Source organism: Cyprinodon tularosa, unplaced genomic scaffold (genome assembly GCF_016077235.1).
Source record: "Cyprinodon tularosa strain WSP-4 unplaced genomic scaffold, ASM1607723v1 ctg61, whole genome shotgun sequence".
NCBI lineage: Eukaryota > Metazoa > Chordata > Actinopteri > Cyprinodontiformes > Cyprinodontidae > Cyprinodon > Cyprinodon tularosa.
The window spans coordinates 902,077-921,608 of record NW_024039352.1 but is presented as its reverse complement, the minus strand read 5'-3'; the positions used below and the strand labels follow the sequence as shown (position 1 = coordinate 921,608).

Here is a 19,532-nt window from a genome sequence, read left to right as displayed (position 1 = left end):
ATTTTTATAGTTTAAATGTATATTGTCTTATATAGTGCTACAAGTAGGTTATTCTTTTAGCAAATGTCACGTTTTAGAGTTTACTATTGTACTAAGTAATGATTTGATTCAATTACCAAAATAATTGACATGTATTTGAAAAAAATATAAATCCTGATTAATCGCTTCAGTCCTAAATTCTAGTATGTTTTAGTCAGTGTTATAAACACACAATACAGTTTCAGTTAGTTATATGTTTTCTCCATTTATTTATCTATTTTTATAGGCAATTATACTAAACCTGGTTCCAGGACAGGTAACTCAAAATAAGCAGTACACTTTGGTAGAGTGCTGCAATAATGGTTTCATTCTCTATATTAGGTTTTAAAAGTCCTGAAGCAGTGCCAAACTCACGCTATAATATCCCCACGTTTGACTCTATGTTTGATGTTCATCCAGTTCATTTCTATTGCTTAACTTCCTGTTTCTGATCTGCATTTGAACTTCTTTAGGTCATAACCTGCTGAGTTGGTGTTTTATATATATATTTTAACCAACTTCATGTTGTGTGAATTCTTCTATTTATCTGATTTCTTGATTCTTCAGATACTTTGGTCTGGATGATGAACTTAATAATATATTTTCCCATAGGGTTAAGCAGCAATGTAAAATCCTAATCTGCAAAGTTCTTATGGCATTTACTTATATTAGTCTGAAGTTAAAATTGGTTTGATAAACCAAAACATTTAAGTGTAATTAAAACAGTAACTGTTTGTTGTTGTTTTTTTAACCAAGCAAAAGATAAATTAGTTTCAACATGTCTTTATATCTGAAACTTCCCATCTTTAAATCTTCTTAGGTGATCCATAAAGTTTTTTTAAGTGAGTGAAAAAAAAAATATCTATTTTAATTATACTTTTACACATTTTTAATCAAAATAAACTTATGCATTCTTAAAACATACTTGAAAAAAGTGCAGTATCTAAAGTAAAAACATGTTGGTTAAAAAACAAAATCTTAGGACTACACTTTACTATACTTAGTGTGCTCAATAGTGGTAAAAGTAAACAGCCAGCAGAGGGCGCAGTATGGTAAAGGAAAATAAAAGAACACTGACTGCATAAATGAAATAGGCCAGTAGGGAGAGTGTCAGGCTCTGCTTTTTTTCTACATCAATTGATATAAAGTTCATATATGTGGTGTTTTTCCTGTCTTTTTAAACAGTTCTTTGTTGTAGATGCAGCCTCTGATGTTGCAGGTTAGAATAGTTCTGGAGAAGAGTGAGTGCTGGGGGCAAGAGACATTGGGAACATCAGAACCTTGGCCTGCATGAAGGTCAGGTCAGGAAGTTCAGAAATCATTCTGTCTGCCTCTGCACTGAGCTCTTCTTGCGCTGATGGCTTCCTGATCAAGAACAGAAACACAAATCAACAGACATAAAGATTAACAGTCAATTTACTGATCATACTTTAAATGATAATTCCAGAAAGCATTTGGCTGCAGACCTGGCGGATACGTTCGTCCTCCCTGCAGCCGACATCAGTCGATTCAGAGCATCTTCTTTCTGGCTGTTGCCAGTTTCCAGTTTACTGATGATTAATTCATACAGCTCACGGTCAACACCTTTAGACGCAGGTGCGCATAATAGACATAAAAAGGGACAAGAGCTTGAAGGGAATTACCAGAGCATAAAGCAGCACTGATTTGGCTTAGAGAACAGGGCAGCAAGTTCTGTAGCTTCACACGCTAACCTGGAGGAGGACTGCTGGTTCGCCTGCTGCTGCTGGACATGCTTTCTTCTTCAGAACCAAAATAATCAAGGTCGAATGAGGAGCAGACTGTTAGCAACAGGAGAAATTGATTGGAAATGAGAATTGACGCTGTATTTTAAAGCAGACACTACAATCCTAAAAATGCTAGCTCTATAACAGGCAGTCAAAGCTTTATTAAAGTGCTCTTTATTTTGTTTACTACAGTCTCATCGTCTGCTGCTTCATCCAGGACCGGGTCGCGGAGGAAGCAGTCTCAGTAGAGACTCCCAGACTTCCCTCTCCACAAACACCTCCTCGAGGCGCTCCCAGACCAGCTGAGAGACATCGTCCCTCCAGGGTGTCATGGGCCTCCTCCCAGTGGGACGTGCGTGGAACACCTCCACAGATCAAGAGGCATCAGAAAAAGATCTCTGAACCACCTCAGCAGACTCCTTTTTATATGGAGGAGAAGCAGCTCTAGCCCAAGGCTTTCCTGAATGAATGAGCTCCTCACCCTTTCTCTAAGGGAGAGCCCAGCCACCCGGTGGAGGATGCTCATTTCAGCCGCTTGCATCCGGATCTCCTTCTTTCGTTCATGATCCAGATTTCATGACTATAGGTGAGGGTAGGAATTAGGGATGGGAATCGAAAACTGGTTCCTGTTCAGAACCGGTGTGTTCCAGTTCCATGGCACCGTTTGGCAGCTCGCTTGGCGATTCTAGGCAGCACCAGAGCCTAGCGGTGGGGAGCACGACTTACGTCACGTTTTTTTTACGCAAGTTACGCACACGGCATTCAGTAAGCAAGTACAACATAACCAGGTGTAAGTCTAGAAAAGCAAAACAAAAGCGCTCAAAGCGACCAAAAATTTGGCCTCATTTAAAGGAAGAGAAAGATGGTAACAATGTGTTTTCATTGCAAGAGTTGCAGAGTGGCATTGCAAAGTGGCAATTACATCTGCGGGAGGAAATACATCCAACATGCAGAAACACCTGTGCACACAACATGGCATACATTTTAACGAATGCCGTGTTTTTGATGGCTTCTGGACAGAAGCTAAAGTTACGACCAGCATGGAAGGCAAATCTGGTGGTAAGTAGCTGTGCTTCATGTGGTTCCTAGTAAATCAGATGCCATTTCTGGAAATAAACCAATTTCCTATCTCTCTTTGGGGTTATTAAACATGCTATGAAGTTGCTCCGCAGTTCAGGCAGTGAGAGAAAGGTGACGCTTGTTTATGTAAATCAGGGGGAGATGAGTTTATTTCCCGAAATTGTACAGTAATGCTTTTTCATTAAACGGATGCCTTCTCCATTAGATTTAGAAGACTGTGATGAGAGAAGTAGCCTGGCTGGCTCAGAGGCTGGCAGCTCCCGTTCATTGCCTTCTGTTTTCAACAAACCATTCAGATATAGAATGTCCCAGGCGAAGGTAGACGAATGTCAGTGTGCACTTGCCAAGTTCATTGTTTCACAGAATCAATGAGAGAATCGATAAGGAATCAAATTGTTTCACATAATCGATAAGGGAATTGGAATCGAGAAAATCTTATCAATTCCCAACCCTAGCAGGAATGTAGATTGACCGCAAATCAAGAGCTTTGCCTTTTGCTGAGCTCTCTCTTCACGACGACAGACCGGTGCATTTCCGCCTTAAAGCGGCGGCCGCACCGATCCATCAATTGATCTCTAGCTTCTTCCCTCACTCATGAACAGGACCCCAAGATACTTGAACTCCTCCACTTGAGGCAAGAACTCTCCTCCAACCTGAAGGGGACAAGTCACCTTTATACGATGCAAAACCATGGCATCGGACTCAAGGAGATGATTCTCATCCTGGCCTCTTTACACTCGGCTGCAAACCGCCCCAGTTAATGCTGCAGGTCTTGCCAGGAGAACCACGTCATCCACAAAAAGCAGGGATGCGAGCGCAGCCCTGGCACAGTCCAACATTCACCGACAACAGGTCAGACTTAGTGCCGGCATTGCTTCTAAAAGGAGTGACTCTCAGGGCGTAATGCTGCTCAAACGGGATACAGTCTATCTAAAAAAAAACAACATAATAATACCTTCATAAAACAACAATTACCAACACATTAAATAGATAAAAAGGAGCATTTCCAGAGAACAAAGCTGTCTAATTTTAAGCTATAGTGAAGGAGCAAGGAGAAGATAGGGCCGAACCAAACAAGGAGGATCAACTGATTTATTTCAGTATTTACAAGCATTTTCCCAACAGTATTAAGGGAAAGAGCTCAAGATGAGCAACAGAAACAAATAAGTTAAGTAAAAAACCTTCAGGTTATTAATAAACAGTTCAAGAAGTTAGGGGAGGAAAAGGTAGAAACAAGGTACAATTCATCAATAAAATGTTCTGCCTTATTTTTTTTTTAAGCAGAAACTGTTTTTATTGGTAATGAAAAAAATACAGAAAAACTATTTTATTTGAATGATTTTATTGCATACTGTCTTTAAAAAACAGAGCTGTAGAGCTTGTAAGACAGGTTTAAGTGCACAAATAATAATAAAAAGAATTAGAAAGAATAATAGAAAATAGAGCTGAATGACACAGCAGGTTTGTAAAACTTTATTTAAATTAATCATAATGTGGTTGAGGTTTATTTTGAGTAATGTTTTGTTTGCTGCCCTCTACAGGTAATAAGTGAATGAAGCAACTCGGTTTTATTGTTAGGGGGAAAAAAACTTTAATCTTCCCTTTAAACTAGCAATCTTCCGAATGCTAGTTTTTAAAGTGGTAGTTCTGACAGTCATTTAGTTTATGTTTTTTCTTACTTAGGGAGGAAACCTTTTATCAAATATGGATTTATATAAGATTAAGAATTCACCTTGCATTTTAGGAAACATGTTTTTGCAAATGATTTTTTATTAAACAAGTAGTTCTTCTTTGAAATACTTCAGTACTGTATTTTTCACTTTGTAGTTCTACAGCCAAAGATATTTAAGTATGATTTGAAGATAAAATACAATAAAGTTTGTAGTTTTAAATTTTTTTAAATTACCATGACAAGATAAACAAGTTAATTTTATCTCTTATCCTTTGCTGTGATTTTGTTTTCTTAAATTGAATGCAGTAAAAAATTTCCTGTTGTAGCAAAATTTAACAAGTAATTTAGCTCGCTGAGGTTTTTTTTAAACAAATAAGAAAAATTCTTATAACAAACTTTGAATTAAATTTACAGTTGCTTTTTTTATATCTGCTTCTGTGTCCTTGAACCCCAGTCGGCCTCGGCAAATGGCCGCTCACACTGAGCCTGGTTCTGCTGGAGGTTTCTTCCTGTTAAAAGGCAGTTTTTCCTCTCCACTGTCGCTACAAGCATGCTTAGTGTGAAGGATTGCTGAAGAGTCAATGAGTCAATGCAATCAACTGGTTTTCCTTAGATAGAAAATTCTGAATCAATTTGACTGCATGATCTGGTGAACTGTAAAGTGCCTTGAGATGATGTGTTGTGAATTGGCGCTATAGAAATAAACTGAATTGAATTACCTGATTTATTTATAGGTGTGGGGGAAAAAAATCGATTCAGTGGTATATTGTGATTTCTGGTCCCCGATATAATATCGATCTTTCAGTTCCTAGCATTGATTTAAAAAAAAACAAAAAACATTTTTACCTAAAACGAGCCCTTTTGCTGTGCGGCACAGCTCCATATCTGTAGTTGAGGCAGTCACAGTGGAAGACGTGGACTGATTCAAACGCCAAAATACAACTAAATGACCAATACCTTTTGATGAACAGATACAGCACTTATTTTTTTATCTATATTTTGTTAGCTGGGAAAAATACTGCAAAATATAGTGATATTGCAATATTGTGATATCGTATCGTGAACCAAATATCGAGACATGCATCGTATTACAACACCCAGGCCAATACTCACCCCTATTCATTTATTTATTTAGAATAACCTCCCAACATCAAAATATACCTAAACCATGGTAGTGTAGTTTGGGATCATTACAAGCATCAGAGTTTATGTTTGTCTTGGATTTTTAGGTTTTTAAAACTAAGTTATAATTAAAAAAAAAAAGCATCATATAACTTTGAAACTGTCACATTTTTTTTACCTTTTTCCCCCCAAACCTGCAGAAGTTTAATTTAAAGAAATCTTAATTATCAAACATTCCTGAGCAAAAATGCACAATGGATCATGAGAGCCATGATGGATAAAGAAATAAGAAACCGACCAGCCACAAAGGAATTAATTTCCCCCTTTTAATCGTTAAATCAGAAATTAAAGATTCCTTTCACATTTTCAAAGACGAAAGCTTAATATATTCTGATGTTGAAAAAGTTGTATATTTGCAAGAAAAAAAAGATAATTTTCTTTTACTGAATACTTAAAATTACAAAGTAAACCACTAATATAGACTTCTCCGACTGTATTAGTAGAACATCTGTATATTTTCCAAATTGTAATCTGAAGATCTGGGGCTTTTTTTCAGGACAGAAGGACGTGTACCGGCATGGAAAACTGAAACAGGAGAGGAGGCTGGAACACGGATGTGTGGAGGCTGCCCCCCGGATGACATCGCTCTGACACGTGAAAGGAGCTCATCACCTTAACATCATGCCCGCCTTTAAAGTGTCAGTGATAATCCTGCTTCAAATATCAGGAATTCATGCCTTAAATCCTGAAACACTATGATTTTCTTCTTACAAATGTAAACTTTTTTGAAACCTGAAAATATTACAGCGTCTTCTTGTAAACCTGTGAAATAAACCTTAAAATGTCTGATTTTATTTCTGGAACTTTACCAATTTTTAAAATCTGCAATGGCCCTGATAGTCTGCCATGAAGATAAGCAGACAACCTGAGCTGATGAGTATTCATTCTCTAATTTTATCTGTAAAAAACCAGTAAGTTCTAGTAAGGAAAAGAAGAAAAATGAAATAAACACACAGATGATTTCAAAGATAAACCAAGTAAAAAATGTCCAATAAAGGTGAAAAGTCATGCAGCAGACAGATGCTAACCAGTAATACAGGATCAAACAGCTGGATTCAGCTAACCCTGAACCATATAAGGTGTTACCACTTTAGATGGCACTGATAAATACTGAGATAAATGATCCAAACGGTGAAAGGAATTCAAAGATGGAGGCAGCTCAGTGTTTCCTCTGCTAGTTGAGAGCAACATGATCTCAGCGCAGTGAAGGAGAGAAAACCAGAGCAGGACCAGGAGAGAAGCAGGGCATGCTCTGGAGGAAGGGAGACTCTTTTTGGCTTTCTAGCGGCAGCCATCGGGTGCGGCTGGTAAACTACTAGGGGTGAGGGGCTCGGCAAGGGGACGTACCCTCCTGGGAGCCGCTAAGGCCTCTGCTGCTCCAGTCCGGCGTCTTCGAAGGAAGCTCCTGATCAGACGGAGATTTCACGATATTCATATCAGTGTTTCAGCTTTTGGTGTGTTCAGCTTTGTGTTGGATTGAAAGACACTACCTGAGCTGAGCATATCGGGGATTTCTGTGTTTCCTCGGGAGCGGAGGGTGCAGTGAGCGCCACGCGTCTTGGAGAGCAGACGGCTGGCGGAGAGTCTTTGGTTGGATCCAGCATTCCCTGATCAAATATTAAGAGAGGAAATTGACATTTTTAAACACAATAGAGGCAGCGGTGGGCGAAAGTGTCTAGATTATCTTCCTGAACTCACCAATGAGGAGGCATAAGCTGGCACAGCCACAGTTTGCTTCTTTGTACCGATAAAAACCTTTCACAACAAAAACAGAACGTCCTCATTAACTCCCATCGGCTCGGCTGGATCTGAATACAAACCTTCCTGATGCAAACTCACGATGTTCCGAGGGTCCACGCCAAGGCACCTGAGCAGAGTCGTGTTACTGTGGGAACCCCCCCACTTAAACTGGAGGCTGAGTGAGGCGTGGATGTCCTCATGTGGACTTAACATCAACTGCTGAATCCTGGATGGAGTTTGAAGAAACACACAATGCAACTCAGTTTATATTTTTATTTGGACACTCTGATTTATGAAATGCACGCCCAGTTTATCACTAATTAAACCCGGATCAGACAGCAAAATCATCTCCAAATTATATAAGGCCATACAGCTGTCTAAACAAGAGAATACAGAATACATAAAGAGGAAGTGGGAAAAATAAATTAAGGTTAAAATCTCACAAGAGAGCTGGGAGGAAATTTGTCAATTGCAGTGGGTCTCGACCAGATCAAACACATGGCAGGAGTTCTGCTGGAAAAACATTGTACGATTTTTTGTTACACCCACTCAGAAACGATATCAAAACAATGGGGACGCCTGCTGGAGACTCTGTGGATCTGAAGTAGCTAACCGCTTTCACATTTTTTGGGACTGTCAGGTAATAAAACCATATTGGAAAGAGTTCCACAAGCATATTGAAAATATATTCAATGTAGGTATTCCATTAAAATATGAAACATTGTATCTGGGCAATCTACAATTGGACACATGGACTAACAAAGACAAAAAACTGCTGGCTACACTACTGGCTGCCAGTAAGAAGGCCATCACAAGGAAATGGATGAAACCAGACCCCCCCACTATTGATGAATGGATTGAAATTGTTTACCAGATTTATGTGATGGAAAAGATCTGTTTTTCCCTCCAATTAGAAAAAGAAAAATTTTATAAGATTTGGTCCAAATGGACTGAGTACGTGAAACCAATTAGATTCGACTTCATTTGATTGTTCTTCTGAAATATGTTTTGCCCTCTTATGTCTTACTCAAGGTGGTGCAATCCCCATTACTGTTTAATTCTGTTCATTTTTGTTATCTTTACAATTAAGTTAGTGATATTATGTTAAAAATACCAGAAAGGCAACATGGACAAAATCACTTGAACTTTCTGCTTATAACTTCAGTTATAATCTTAAATGGATGAAGCTGTGATTACTGATGTAATGGAAATCTGTCTTTCGAAATAACAAAAAATAAAAGAATGCACGCCCAGCGCTCTGCTGGCAAGTCCAGATTTAATCAATAAGTATAGTGTGAGGCAACAGAGACTAAAAATCCAAACTCCAAGTAAAATGAGGCACATTAAGTACCTTTGAAACAAGTTTGGACGATAAAACCAGGAGAAAATCCCTGCAAATAACAGTCTGTCCTTACCGGGCAATTAAACCTAGACAAAAAACATTACTTTCCCTAAAAAAATCATGACTGAAAGTGTTTTGCTAAAACCTGGTTTCCGACATCCAAGTGAGAATCGGAGAGAATCTCAGTTTTCCACATAAACCAGACCATCATTTAGTTTAGGAACAGAAGTTACACCGTTTACTTCAGCTCCAGGATTGTCTATGTGATGGGACGCCGCGAACCAATGCTCTGTTTCCCTGTTCGCTGTTTCTCAGCTAACGGGGCAATAAGGGTTTCATTTTGCAAAGTTGATATACCAGATACAGAACTCTGCAGCTCCTCCAGAGTTACCATGTCTGCTTCTGTGGTTAAGCCTATGCCTGCGGAGCTCATCAGGTTACACTGCAAATAATTTAAATCAAATCACTTATTCTTAAAATAAGTGCATTTTTTATTGAGGAGTTAAGTAAGTCTTTGTCAATGGAACAAGACAATTTACATTTAAAATAAGAAAAACAATTGCATTGTTTTATTTCAAGTGCATATTATATAATTATCTTATTCTAAGAGTGAAACCAATCATTCTATTGGCAAATCATCTTATTTACTTTCTTAAATTAAGGTTAAATACACTTAATTTAATAAATCTTTACTTTTTTCCATATTGTTTTTGCAGAGTAGATAGGCGGTGTCCTGACAGGCTTTAAGATGAACCTTACTGGTTTTTTGGGGCTCAATCAACAAAACGTGACCTCAAGGCATGGCTGCTGATCAATCGTCCGGCTGACGTATGGGTTTATCTCTAATGTAGAATTGATTGATTGATTTTATTGATCTTCCAATGGAGAAATGTACGTGTTACATTGGCTCAATGGTCAAAAAGAAGAATAAAGTGGTCACACATTATACAGGGTTATTGCAAAGGGTATTAAAGTGGGTATTTATATATATAATTATTGCACTGGGTATTAAATATAAAAAACTGGTTATTGCACAGGGTATAAAATAGTAATTGCAGATTAGATATTGCCTCAAGTTATTGCTGTTGTAGTGTCGCATTATATAGTCTGGTTACAGCAGGGGTGAATGACCTGTGGTAGCGCTCCTTTTTACAAACAGGCTGTAAAGGTCTGTCACTAAAGGAGCTGCTCAGCTCCTCTACATTCTGGTGCAGAGGGTGGAAGGTGTTGTCTATGATGGATGTAAGAAATTAGAAACAATCAGATTTTATTTATTGGGTTTTATTTGTTTGAATTCATAATAAATCACCTGTATATTAATCCTAGTGGCCATGAGTGTTAATAAATCTCAGCTGATCACCTCAGAGATGGGCGGAGTTCTGGCGTCCCCTCCTCCGTCTCTGCACAGTGCTGGACGTGAAGCAAAGCACCAAGGTTGGGCAGGTCCTCCTCAGCTTCCACAACCGGGACAAATACCTCTGGGAAACTGGACCGGAGGAGCCGCTGGAAACTGCAGGATGCTGAAGCCTGACCATGGAGAGAGAGACAGAAAAAAGAGGAGTGTTAATTAAAGATAACAGAGACCGGATCAGAGTTACGGAACTGTTTTCTACCTGACATCTCTCCATTCTTGTTTCACCGTCCTGTTCCGACTCCTCCTCTGGCTCTCTAAGCTGTGTCCGCATCTCCTCCGTAAAGTTGGCCCACGACGGCCCATCTTCATCGTCCCGCCCAGGGGCTGAGCAGAAATCTGCAAAGCTGTCACTTGGAGGAAGGCTTCCCAGACTCCGCACTCCTGTATCGGCTGTCTCAACAGGTTCCCTGTGACGCTCCATGTTAACGTCTGCAGAGTCTGCACACTTGTCTTGAGAGTGAGTACCAGAGTGTTGCTGGCAGGAGGTAGCAGAGGTTCCCTGAGTCGCATTGCAGTGAGGAGCGTCCGTCTTTGCCGTGCTGCTGTTGATGAGACAGACCTCCACTACTTCCGTCTCATAATCAGTCTGGCCATTTTGAGACATGAGGGATAAAACATTTGGCTCCAGGTCTGCTGAGTCCCCCTCCAACGACGGGCCGTCATGGCAGGGGGCCCGTATATTTGCTTCATCTTCCTGAGACTGACAGTGGTTTTGAACTGCTGCATTTCTGTCACAGTGCTTCCTCTCAACGCGGACCCCTCTGTTTGCCTTGGGTACATGCTGAGATCTAGGCTCCGTAATAACTTCCCGACTCGAATCGCAGTCCTGCTCTTCCACTTTTCCATCCCACTCCTCTGTGAAGCCGCAACACCAGGGGTGTCCCACCTGCTCCGCGAAGAAAGTAAAATCAGCGAAGCCCGTTTCCCCCAAAGAAGAGCTCGCTATAGAGCTACCAAAGGTCTCAGAGAGACGATCTTCTCCAGTATGTAAATTAGATTCAGAGTCGTGGTTCCTGGACTCCTCAGAGGGAGGGCGGTGCGTTTCTTCAGCAGGGTTAGGCAGAGCGGTGGATGGCTTTTCCATGGGAGAGGTCTGTCTGAAAAAGGAAGTCGGTTCTGTTTGGCCGGCGTGAACGATTGTCGCGCAAACCCCCCCTGTAGAGAAATCCCCAAACTCCTCCTCCTCCGATCCTCCATCCAGAGGAGGGGGGGTGTAGGAGGGCAAGGGGATCACGTCAGGCTCCATGGGTTTTTCTAGCAGGACCCAAAGGCCTCATGCGCCTGTCAGAAAAAGTAAGAAAAAACAAAAATTATGAACCATTTAAATGTCATAGCTTCTTCTTTTAAACACAAAATTATTAATTACAATAAACTTTTAGAGTTTAGCAAAATAAAAGGAATACTTTTACAGAATAAAATAGAACTATGGTATATTAATAATTGCTTTATACATTTCGATGCGTCCAAAATGAATAAATATTTACTTCTGGTTGTGATGCCAACATCGAAGCAAAAGGAAGTGAGATGGAGCTCCAGCGTTGTCAAATACTAGCCACTCCATGACCAACCTTAGACATGGCCTACTCTTAGCAATTTTATTTCTCAGATTAAACTTAAAAAAAAAAAAAAAAGCTTCTGAGCACTGGTATCGACTTAAGGAAGTGATCATCAAATTTATTATTAAAGATCAATTGAGGAGTGACGCCTGGCGCATAGAGGGCGCTAGGTTGCCACCCCACTCACCCAATGACCAATATTAAGACATAAAAAACAAATAAAAATGTAATTGTAAAATTTTAATATTTAAGAATATATTTATTAGATGTTCAAAATAAATGTTTAATGACGACTAAAGCTGTTTTAATTTTCGGATTGGTGACGTATTTACATTATTTAGCAACAAAGCTTGGCTAACTGCATGCAGCGAAGCTAATGCTTTTTTTATTATGCTTTCCGTGCCTCTTTTTTCAGACGTCAGGATCTGATCCAGCATGGATAAAGACAGATAGGACTGGTTTATTAATTCAATTCAATTCAGTTTATTTCTATAGCGCCAATTCACAACACATGTCATCTCAAGGCACTTCACAGTTCACCAGATTATACAGTCAAATTGATTCAAAGTTTTATATCTAAGGAAAACCAGTTGATTGCATCGACTCATTGACTCAAATGCAAGCAAATTTATTAGAAAACTTTATTACATTATTTTAGGGCTGCAACAACGAATCGATAAAATCGATAAAAATCGACTTTTAAAAGCGTTGGCAACGAATTTCATCATCGATTAGTTGGTTCGCGCAATTAATGCGTCATCCGCCGCCGTCGTCATCACATCCACTTGACTGAAACGGGGGAAGAAAAAACAAAACACATGGCAGAGAGAGCCAGCGCCGCAGGTGCAGTGTTGCCAACTCAGCGACTTTGTCGCTATATTTAGCGACAAATCTGGCGACTTTTTACGGTGTCACTGGCGGCTTTTGGAGACTCTTAAGTGAGAGCATGTATCGTTCCTACTCCTGTCCCCCTTCCCAACCCCGTTCTCCCACAGGAGTCCCTCTCAGCGCTGCAGTCAGAGCCGCAGGATGTTTACCCTCAGCGTCCAGACTGCAAATGAAGCGCGCATGCGCCGGGATTGACGGCGCATGCGCGCTTCGTAACATGCAACTTTTGTAAAAACAAATTAACATGGCACGGAAGCACCACTATTATTATGCAGCACCTGAAAAGAAAACACGTTGGAGCCTTCGATGGCAGTGAAGAGAGCTGATCAGTAGGGTGAGCGACCATGTTTGTTTCGTTTTAAAGTGGGGAAAACGTAAGGTTAGTTTCTCAGGTAGCTCATCTGATGCTTTCCTTACCTTGTTAGTAGGTTACAGACAGTGATAAGGTTGGCTAATCGTTAGTTGCAGCCCTACATTATTTTTTGTCGTTGGCATTCATTCAAATAGATCGGTGTGATAAATTAGTATACGTATGATTGGTTTTTGGTATATGTCTATTTTGAAGTTATAGCTCCCCCTGGAGAAAACTCCACCAGCCGCCACTGCAATTCAGATAACCAACGATTGATTTTTAAAAATCTTAGAGATGCCATTAACTACTAGCCTGATAAACCAGACTAAATGTTAGACTAAATGTGTAATTTAGTCTGGCCCCGATAAATGAGAATCGGAATATTGTTGATGAGAACAACCCGTTGTTTTTCAAACCATGTCTGTGCCTATTGGCCAATGCTCTGACCAATGAGAGCAACTGACTGTGACGTAGTAAGCGCGACAGAAAGCTGGTGGTGGAGTGTAAACAAACAGCCTATCGGTAAAACAGCGAATATGTCCTTCTTAAAAATGAATGATCGTAGAGCCTCTTCCTGCTCATGTTTCAATGAAAAACCCAAGTCTAATCATTTCAAAACTGATTCCAAAGCTGAGTAAAACGAGAACTGTTCAATAGTTGTTGCCCTCTTCCTTGTTGTGCTTTCTCCAGCATCTCGCAGCTTTGTTGTCACGCCCTCAAAACCCCGCCTGCTATCCAAAAGTTCAAAACTCATCTCTGCGTTGTGATTGGCCTGCCGGTTCTAGGGCCTGGGGCATTGATCGAGTTTAGTCCAACTCGCAGGCAAAAATGATTTTGGCCGCTGGCGGACGGGGCTAGTTTACTAGGCTAATTAACTACCATCACATGTTTAAAGGCGGTATAAAATATAACGCACAACCAACCAGAATAAACTAAAGGACCTGAAACTGAAAATATAGCCAGTAACGAAACAACATTTAAAGGGAAAGTGAGTAACAAATCTGGCTTTTAATTAGCAAAAATTAAGTACTGCTTTAATACATAAATTTTCTGTAAATGTCTAATAACATCAAATAAAAAAAGAGTTCTCAGAGCTTAGATTTAGTAGTTTATAAATACAAGGGAAGGGGTGCATCCAATGGGAGACGCCATGTTGTGCGGCGCTATTTTTGATCAGAGTAGCTGAAAGGATACAAACAGCTGGAGACAATTTATAAATATTTTTCTGAACAGGTCATTAAATAATATAATAGTAAGGTTTATTTTTGTGCTATGTTGGAAACAGGCCAATGCAGTCCAGCAACTAGTCTGCCCCCCCATCAGATACTACTAGTTTGTTTGTTAACCTTCAGACGAGCGCTTTCAGACTGCTGTTATTCTTCGCAGAAGAAGTCCTGTTTTCAGAGAAATGTTTCACGTGTTTCTAGAGCTGGACTAACAATTATTTTGCTAATCGATTAATAGATTTTTTTTTTCATAAATCGATTAATAATCAGAGAGCCCAATGTTCTTTAAAGAAGACATTGTACAAAGTTAAATCAGGTAAAACTAAAACTTTTCCACTTGAGGAGTCCTGGATGGAGCATATTGACAGATGAAAAAGTTTTATTTATTTATTTTGGTTTAAAAAAAACTGGGGCGAGTGGGTCTCTCTGTCAGCTAAAGGCAAGTTTTAGAGACTCTATACTCCAGTTTACAATTAATCGATTACTGAATTAGCTGACAATAAATAATCAATTAATGCAAGTAATTGTTTCAGGCCTATGTTTTTTATTGTTTATTTTAACTGATTTGAAAAGTTTGAAGGAGGTAGATATGTTTCCTCCATCCGGAAAGAGTAGAATGTCCCTCCTCAGTTTCCGTAGTAGGTCTCACACAGCAGCAGCGGATAAGGCTTCACAGCACAACAGAAATCTGTCCAGGCTGTCAGATAAGATCCAGTTCAGCGACTGCGACATGTAAAGCCTGGAAAATAACCTCCACCAAACAAATCGGCGTGTTTGTGATTTAAACAGCAACCTCTAGACAAGAGGGCAGGACACAAACAGTTAACCCTGAAGGTATAACCTTTCCCTTTGTTTTATTTTATAAAAACATTTCAAACCAAAACATTGATTTTAACTCCTGTGCTCCCTTGAGTTTGTTTTTTTCATAGTTTATTTACTCAAAATCAGAGATGGGTATTAATTAGTTACATTTACTTGAGTAACAATAAAAAAAAAAAAATACTTTTAGTACTTTTACTCTGCCGTACTTCTTAACTTTAACTTAAGTAATATACTTGTAAATATGATAGTGAAGATTCTGAGTTATTCCAAAACAGTCCAAGTTTGAAGGCGTTTTGCTTCCCATCCAGGAAGCTTTTTCAATTCAAATAGCAGAAATAGTGTTGAGTTTTAACTACTGCGTAATCTGAGTAATTTCAACAAATCCAAGATTAAGATAAAAGAAAGACAAAAGTATTTATTTTGCACAAATGTGCTTTTTATACTTATGATATTTATTTAAATTCTTTAGGCATTTGAGGCTTTAAAATACCAGAATCTGAACATAAAGTCTGTTAGTCAGCATCATTTCTAAACAGTAAATCAGATGTCATTATCCAACTATTAGACAGTACCTAATTAGCCTTTTTACCAAATACTTTTTTTTTACTTTTACTTGAGTAATTTCAAGGATTAATACTTTTTACTTTTACTTGAGTAATTTCCTGAATAAATACTTTATACTTTTACTCAAGTAATTCCTTGGATAACTACTTTTTACTATTACTCTAGTAATTTCTTGGGTAACTAATTTTTACTTTTACTCTAGTAATTTCTTGGGTAACTACTTTTACTATTACTTGAGTAATTCCTCAGATAACTACTTTGTACTTTTACTCAAGTAATTTCTTGGGTAACTACTTTGTACTTTTACTGGAGTAATTTCTCGGATAGCTACTTTTTACTTTTACTCGAGTAATTTCTTGGGTAACTACTTTTACTATTACTTGAGTAATTCCTCAGATAACTACTTTTTACTTTTACTCGAGTAATTTCGCTGATAAATACTTTGTACTTTTACTCAAGTAATTTCTTGGGTAACTACTTTGTACTTTTACTGGAGTAATTTCTTGGGTAACTACTTTTACTATTACTTGAGTAATTCCTCAGATAACTACTTTTTACTTTTACTCGAGTAATTTCGCTGATAAATACTTTGTACTTTTACTCAAGTAATTTCTTGGGTAACTACTTTGTACTTTTACTGGAGTAATTTCTTGGGTAACTACTTTTACTATTACTTGAGTAATTCCTCAGATAACTACTTTTTACTTTTACTCGAGTAATTTCGCTGATAAATACTTTGTACTTTTACTCTAGTAATTTCTCTGATAAATACTTTGTACTTTTACTCTAGTAATTTCTCTGATAAATACTTTGTACTTTTACTCTAGTAATTTCTTGGGTAACTACTTTTACTATTACTTGAGTAATTCCTCAGATAACTACTTTCTACTTTTACTCTAGTAATTTCTCTGATAAATACTTTGTACTTTTACACTAGTAATTTCTTGGGTAACTACTTTGTACTTTTACTGGAGTAATTTCTCGGATAGCTACTTTTTACTTTTACTCGAGTAATTTCTTGGGTAACTACTTTTACTATTACTTGAGTAATTCCTCAGATAACTACTTTTTACTTTTACTCGAGTAATTTCGCTGATAAATACTTTGTACTTTTACTCTAGTAATTTCTCTGATAAATACTTTGTACTTTTACTCTAGTAATTTCTTGGGTAACTACTTTTACTATTACTTGAGTAATTCCTCAGATAACTACTTTCTACTTTTACTCTAGTAATTTCTCTGATAAATACTTTGTACTTTTACACTAGTAATTTCTTGGGTAAATAATTTTTACTTTTACTCAAGTAATTCCTTGGATAACTACGTTTTACTTTTACTCGAGTATTTTCTTGGGTAACTACTTTTACTATTACTTGAGTAATTCCTCAGATAACTACTTTGTACTTTTACTCAAGTAATTTCTTGGGTAACTACTTTGTACTTTTACTCTAGTAATTTCTTGGGTAAATAATTTTTACTTTTACTCAAGTAATTCCTTGGATAACTACGTTTTACTTTTACTCGAGTATTTTCTTGGGTAACTACTTTTTACTATTACTCTAGTAATTTCTTGGGTAACTACTTTTACTATTACTTGAGTAATTCCTCAGATAACTACTTTCTACTTTTACTCTAGTAATTTCTCTGATAAATACTTTGTACTTTTACACTAGTAATTTCTTGGGTAAATAATTTTTACTTTTACTCAAGCAATTCCTTGGATAACTACTTTTTACTTTTACTCGAGTATTTTCTTGGGTAACTACTTTTACTATTACTTGAGTAATTCCTCAGATAACTACTTTGTACTTTTACTCAAGTAATTTCTTGGGTAACTACTTTGTACTTTTACTCTAGTAATTTCTTGGGTAAATAATTTTTACTTTTACTCAAGTAATTCCTTGGATAACTACGTTTTACTTTTACTCGAGTATTTTCTTGGGTAACTACTTTTTACTATTACTCTAGTAATTTCTTGGGTAACTACTTTTACTATTACTTGAGTAATTCCTCAGATAACTACTTTCTACTTTTACTCTAGTAATTTCTCTGATAAATACTTTGTACTTTTACACTAGTAATTTCTTGGGTAAATAATTTTTACTTTTACTCAAGCAATTCCTTGGATAACTACTTTTTACTTTTACTCGAGTATTTTCTTGGGTAACTACTTTTACTATTACTTGAGTAATTCCTCAGATAACTACTTTTTACTTTTACTCTAGTAATTTCTCTGATAAATACTTTGTACTTTTACTCGAGTAATTTCTTGGATAACTACTTTGTACTATTACTCTAGTAATTTCTTGGATGACTAATTTTTACTTTTACTCTAGTAATTTCTTGGGTAACTACTTTTACTATTACTTGAGTAATTCCTCAGATAGCTACTTTTTACTTTCACTCTAGTAATTTCTCTGATAAATACTTTGTACTTTGACTCAAGTTATTTCCTGGGTAACTACTTTGTACTTTTACTGGAGTAATTTCTCGGATAGCTACTTTTTACTTTTACTCGAGTAATTTCTTGGGTAACTACTTTTACTATTACTTGAGTAATTCCTCAGATAACTACTTTTTACTTTTGCTCTAGTAATTTCTCTGATAAATACTTTGTACTTTTACTCAAGAAATTTCTTGGATAACTACTTTGTACTTTTACTCTAGTCATTTCTGGGGTAAATACTTTTTACCATTACTTGAGTAATTCCTCAGATAACTACTTTTTACATTTTCTCTAGTAATTTCTTGGATGACTACTTTTTACTCTTATTTGAGTAAAAAGTGTTAAATTAGTGCTTCTCTTACTTCAGTACAATATCTGGGTACTCTACCCACCTCTGTTCAAAACATTTACAAGTCAAATCCAGTCCCAGCAGCTGTACATATTCATGAAGGTTTTATCTCTAAACTCTCTGATGCTTGATGTTTTGGGGAAGTTGCCTCCCTGTGTTTTCCTTATAGTCGCGTGCCTTTAAAATAAAATAAAGAAAGAAAGAAGTGATGTCTGAGCCTTTAGTTGAATCTGTGGAAAAACAGGCCAGGATTGTCCTGCCTCAGTAAACCGATACAGGAAAGATAATCCGCCTCACAGCTCAGCAGGAATAGATTAAAGGCTTTATTTTACTGTCCTTTCATTGAACAAAACTGGCCTGTTCACCTTGTTTTAATGATATATTTCATCCCTTATTGCTGTGATAACAGCCTGTTTCTCTAGGTTTGTTCAACAGAAAAAACAAACACTATTGTCCTTTTCTCCAGTCTTCATGCTGGATTAACAGACAGGTGGGAAGAACAGACACTAAAATTATAAAGACATTATGAGAAAACCAACATAATAGAGTAAAAATAAAAGAGGAGAGTATTAAAGCGACCTAACGATGACGGTTTATTGTTCTAAACAGAAAGCTGATCCCATTAGCTCATTATTATTGTTACCATCGCAGATTAGCTAGCTTTCCCACCAAAAGCCGGTTTATGTTGTCATTTATTAAAAGCTGCATTATTATTGAATCTTATGTATCCACAACCAACTAAAAGTTATTAAGTAGACATTTCAATGTCAGCAGCAACAATTAATTTTGCTTGCCTGTCAGTTTCGCAGTTCCGCTCCCCCATCACCTCCTTTAGCTTCAGTCTGTATGGGAATGAGGTAGAACGTCGGTAACAAGAAGAGCTCTCACTCTGCGTTACATTTGAGCTGATCTTTGCAGTGAGACAAAAAGCAGGAACGGAAGCAGTCAGGGTTGATTTGTTTTTGGTTTTTTTGTACCTGGCTAATAGTACTTAGAACCTCGATAAGTTTAGCTCGCAATATTTGGGAATAAAATACAAATAAGAATCAGAGGCAATCTTTTGATGTACAGAATCATACATTCGAATTGTAGTGTTACCTCTTGAAAATATACAATCTATGTCCAAGCGTACAGAT

At 37.6% G+C, this 19,532-nt stretch overlaps 1 protein-coding gene across 1 annotated transcript; it reads right to left on the bottom strand.

Annotated features, from left to right (window-relative positions):
• Positions 1–923: 923 nt before the first annotated feature.
• aftphb (aftiphilin b) lies at positions 924–19,272 on the bottom strand. Its single transcript, XM_038307446.1, has 10 exons — positions 19,191–19,272; positions 10,393–11,474; positions 10,140–10,306; positions 7,537–7,663; positions 7,396–7,452; positions 7,188–7,304; positions 7,045–7,102; positions 1,731–1,817; positions 1,485–1,602; positions 924–1,383 (listed from the first exon to the last, which is right to left on the bottom strand). The coding sequence occupies exons 2-10, from the start codon at positions 11,437–11,439 to the stop codon at positions 1,239–1,241; spliced, it is 1,923 nt and encodes a 640-aa protein (XP_038163374.1). The 5' UTR covers positions 11,440–11,474; positions 19,191–19,272; the 3' UTR covers positions 924–1,238.
• Between the last annotated feature and the right edge of the window lie 260 nt (positions 19,273–19,532).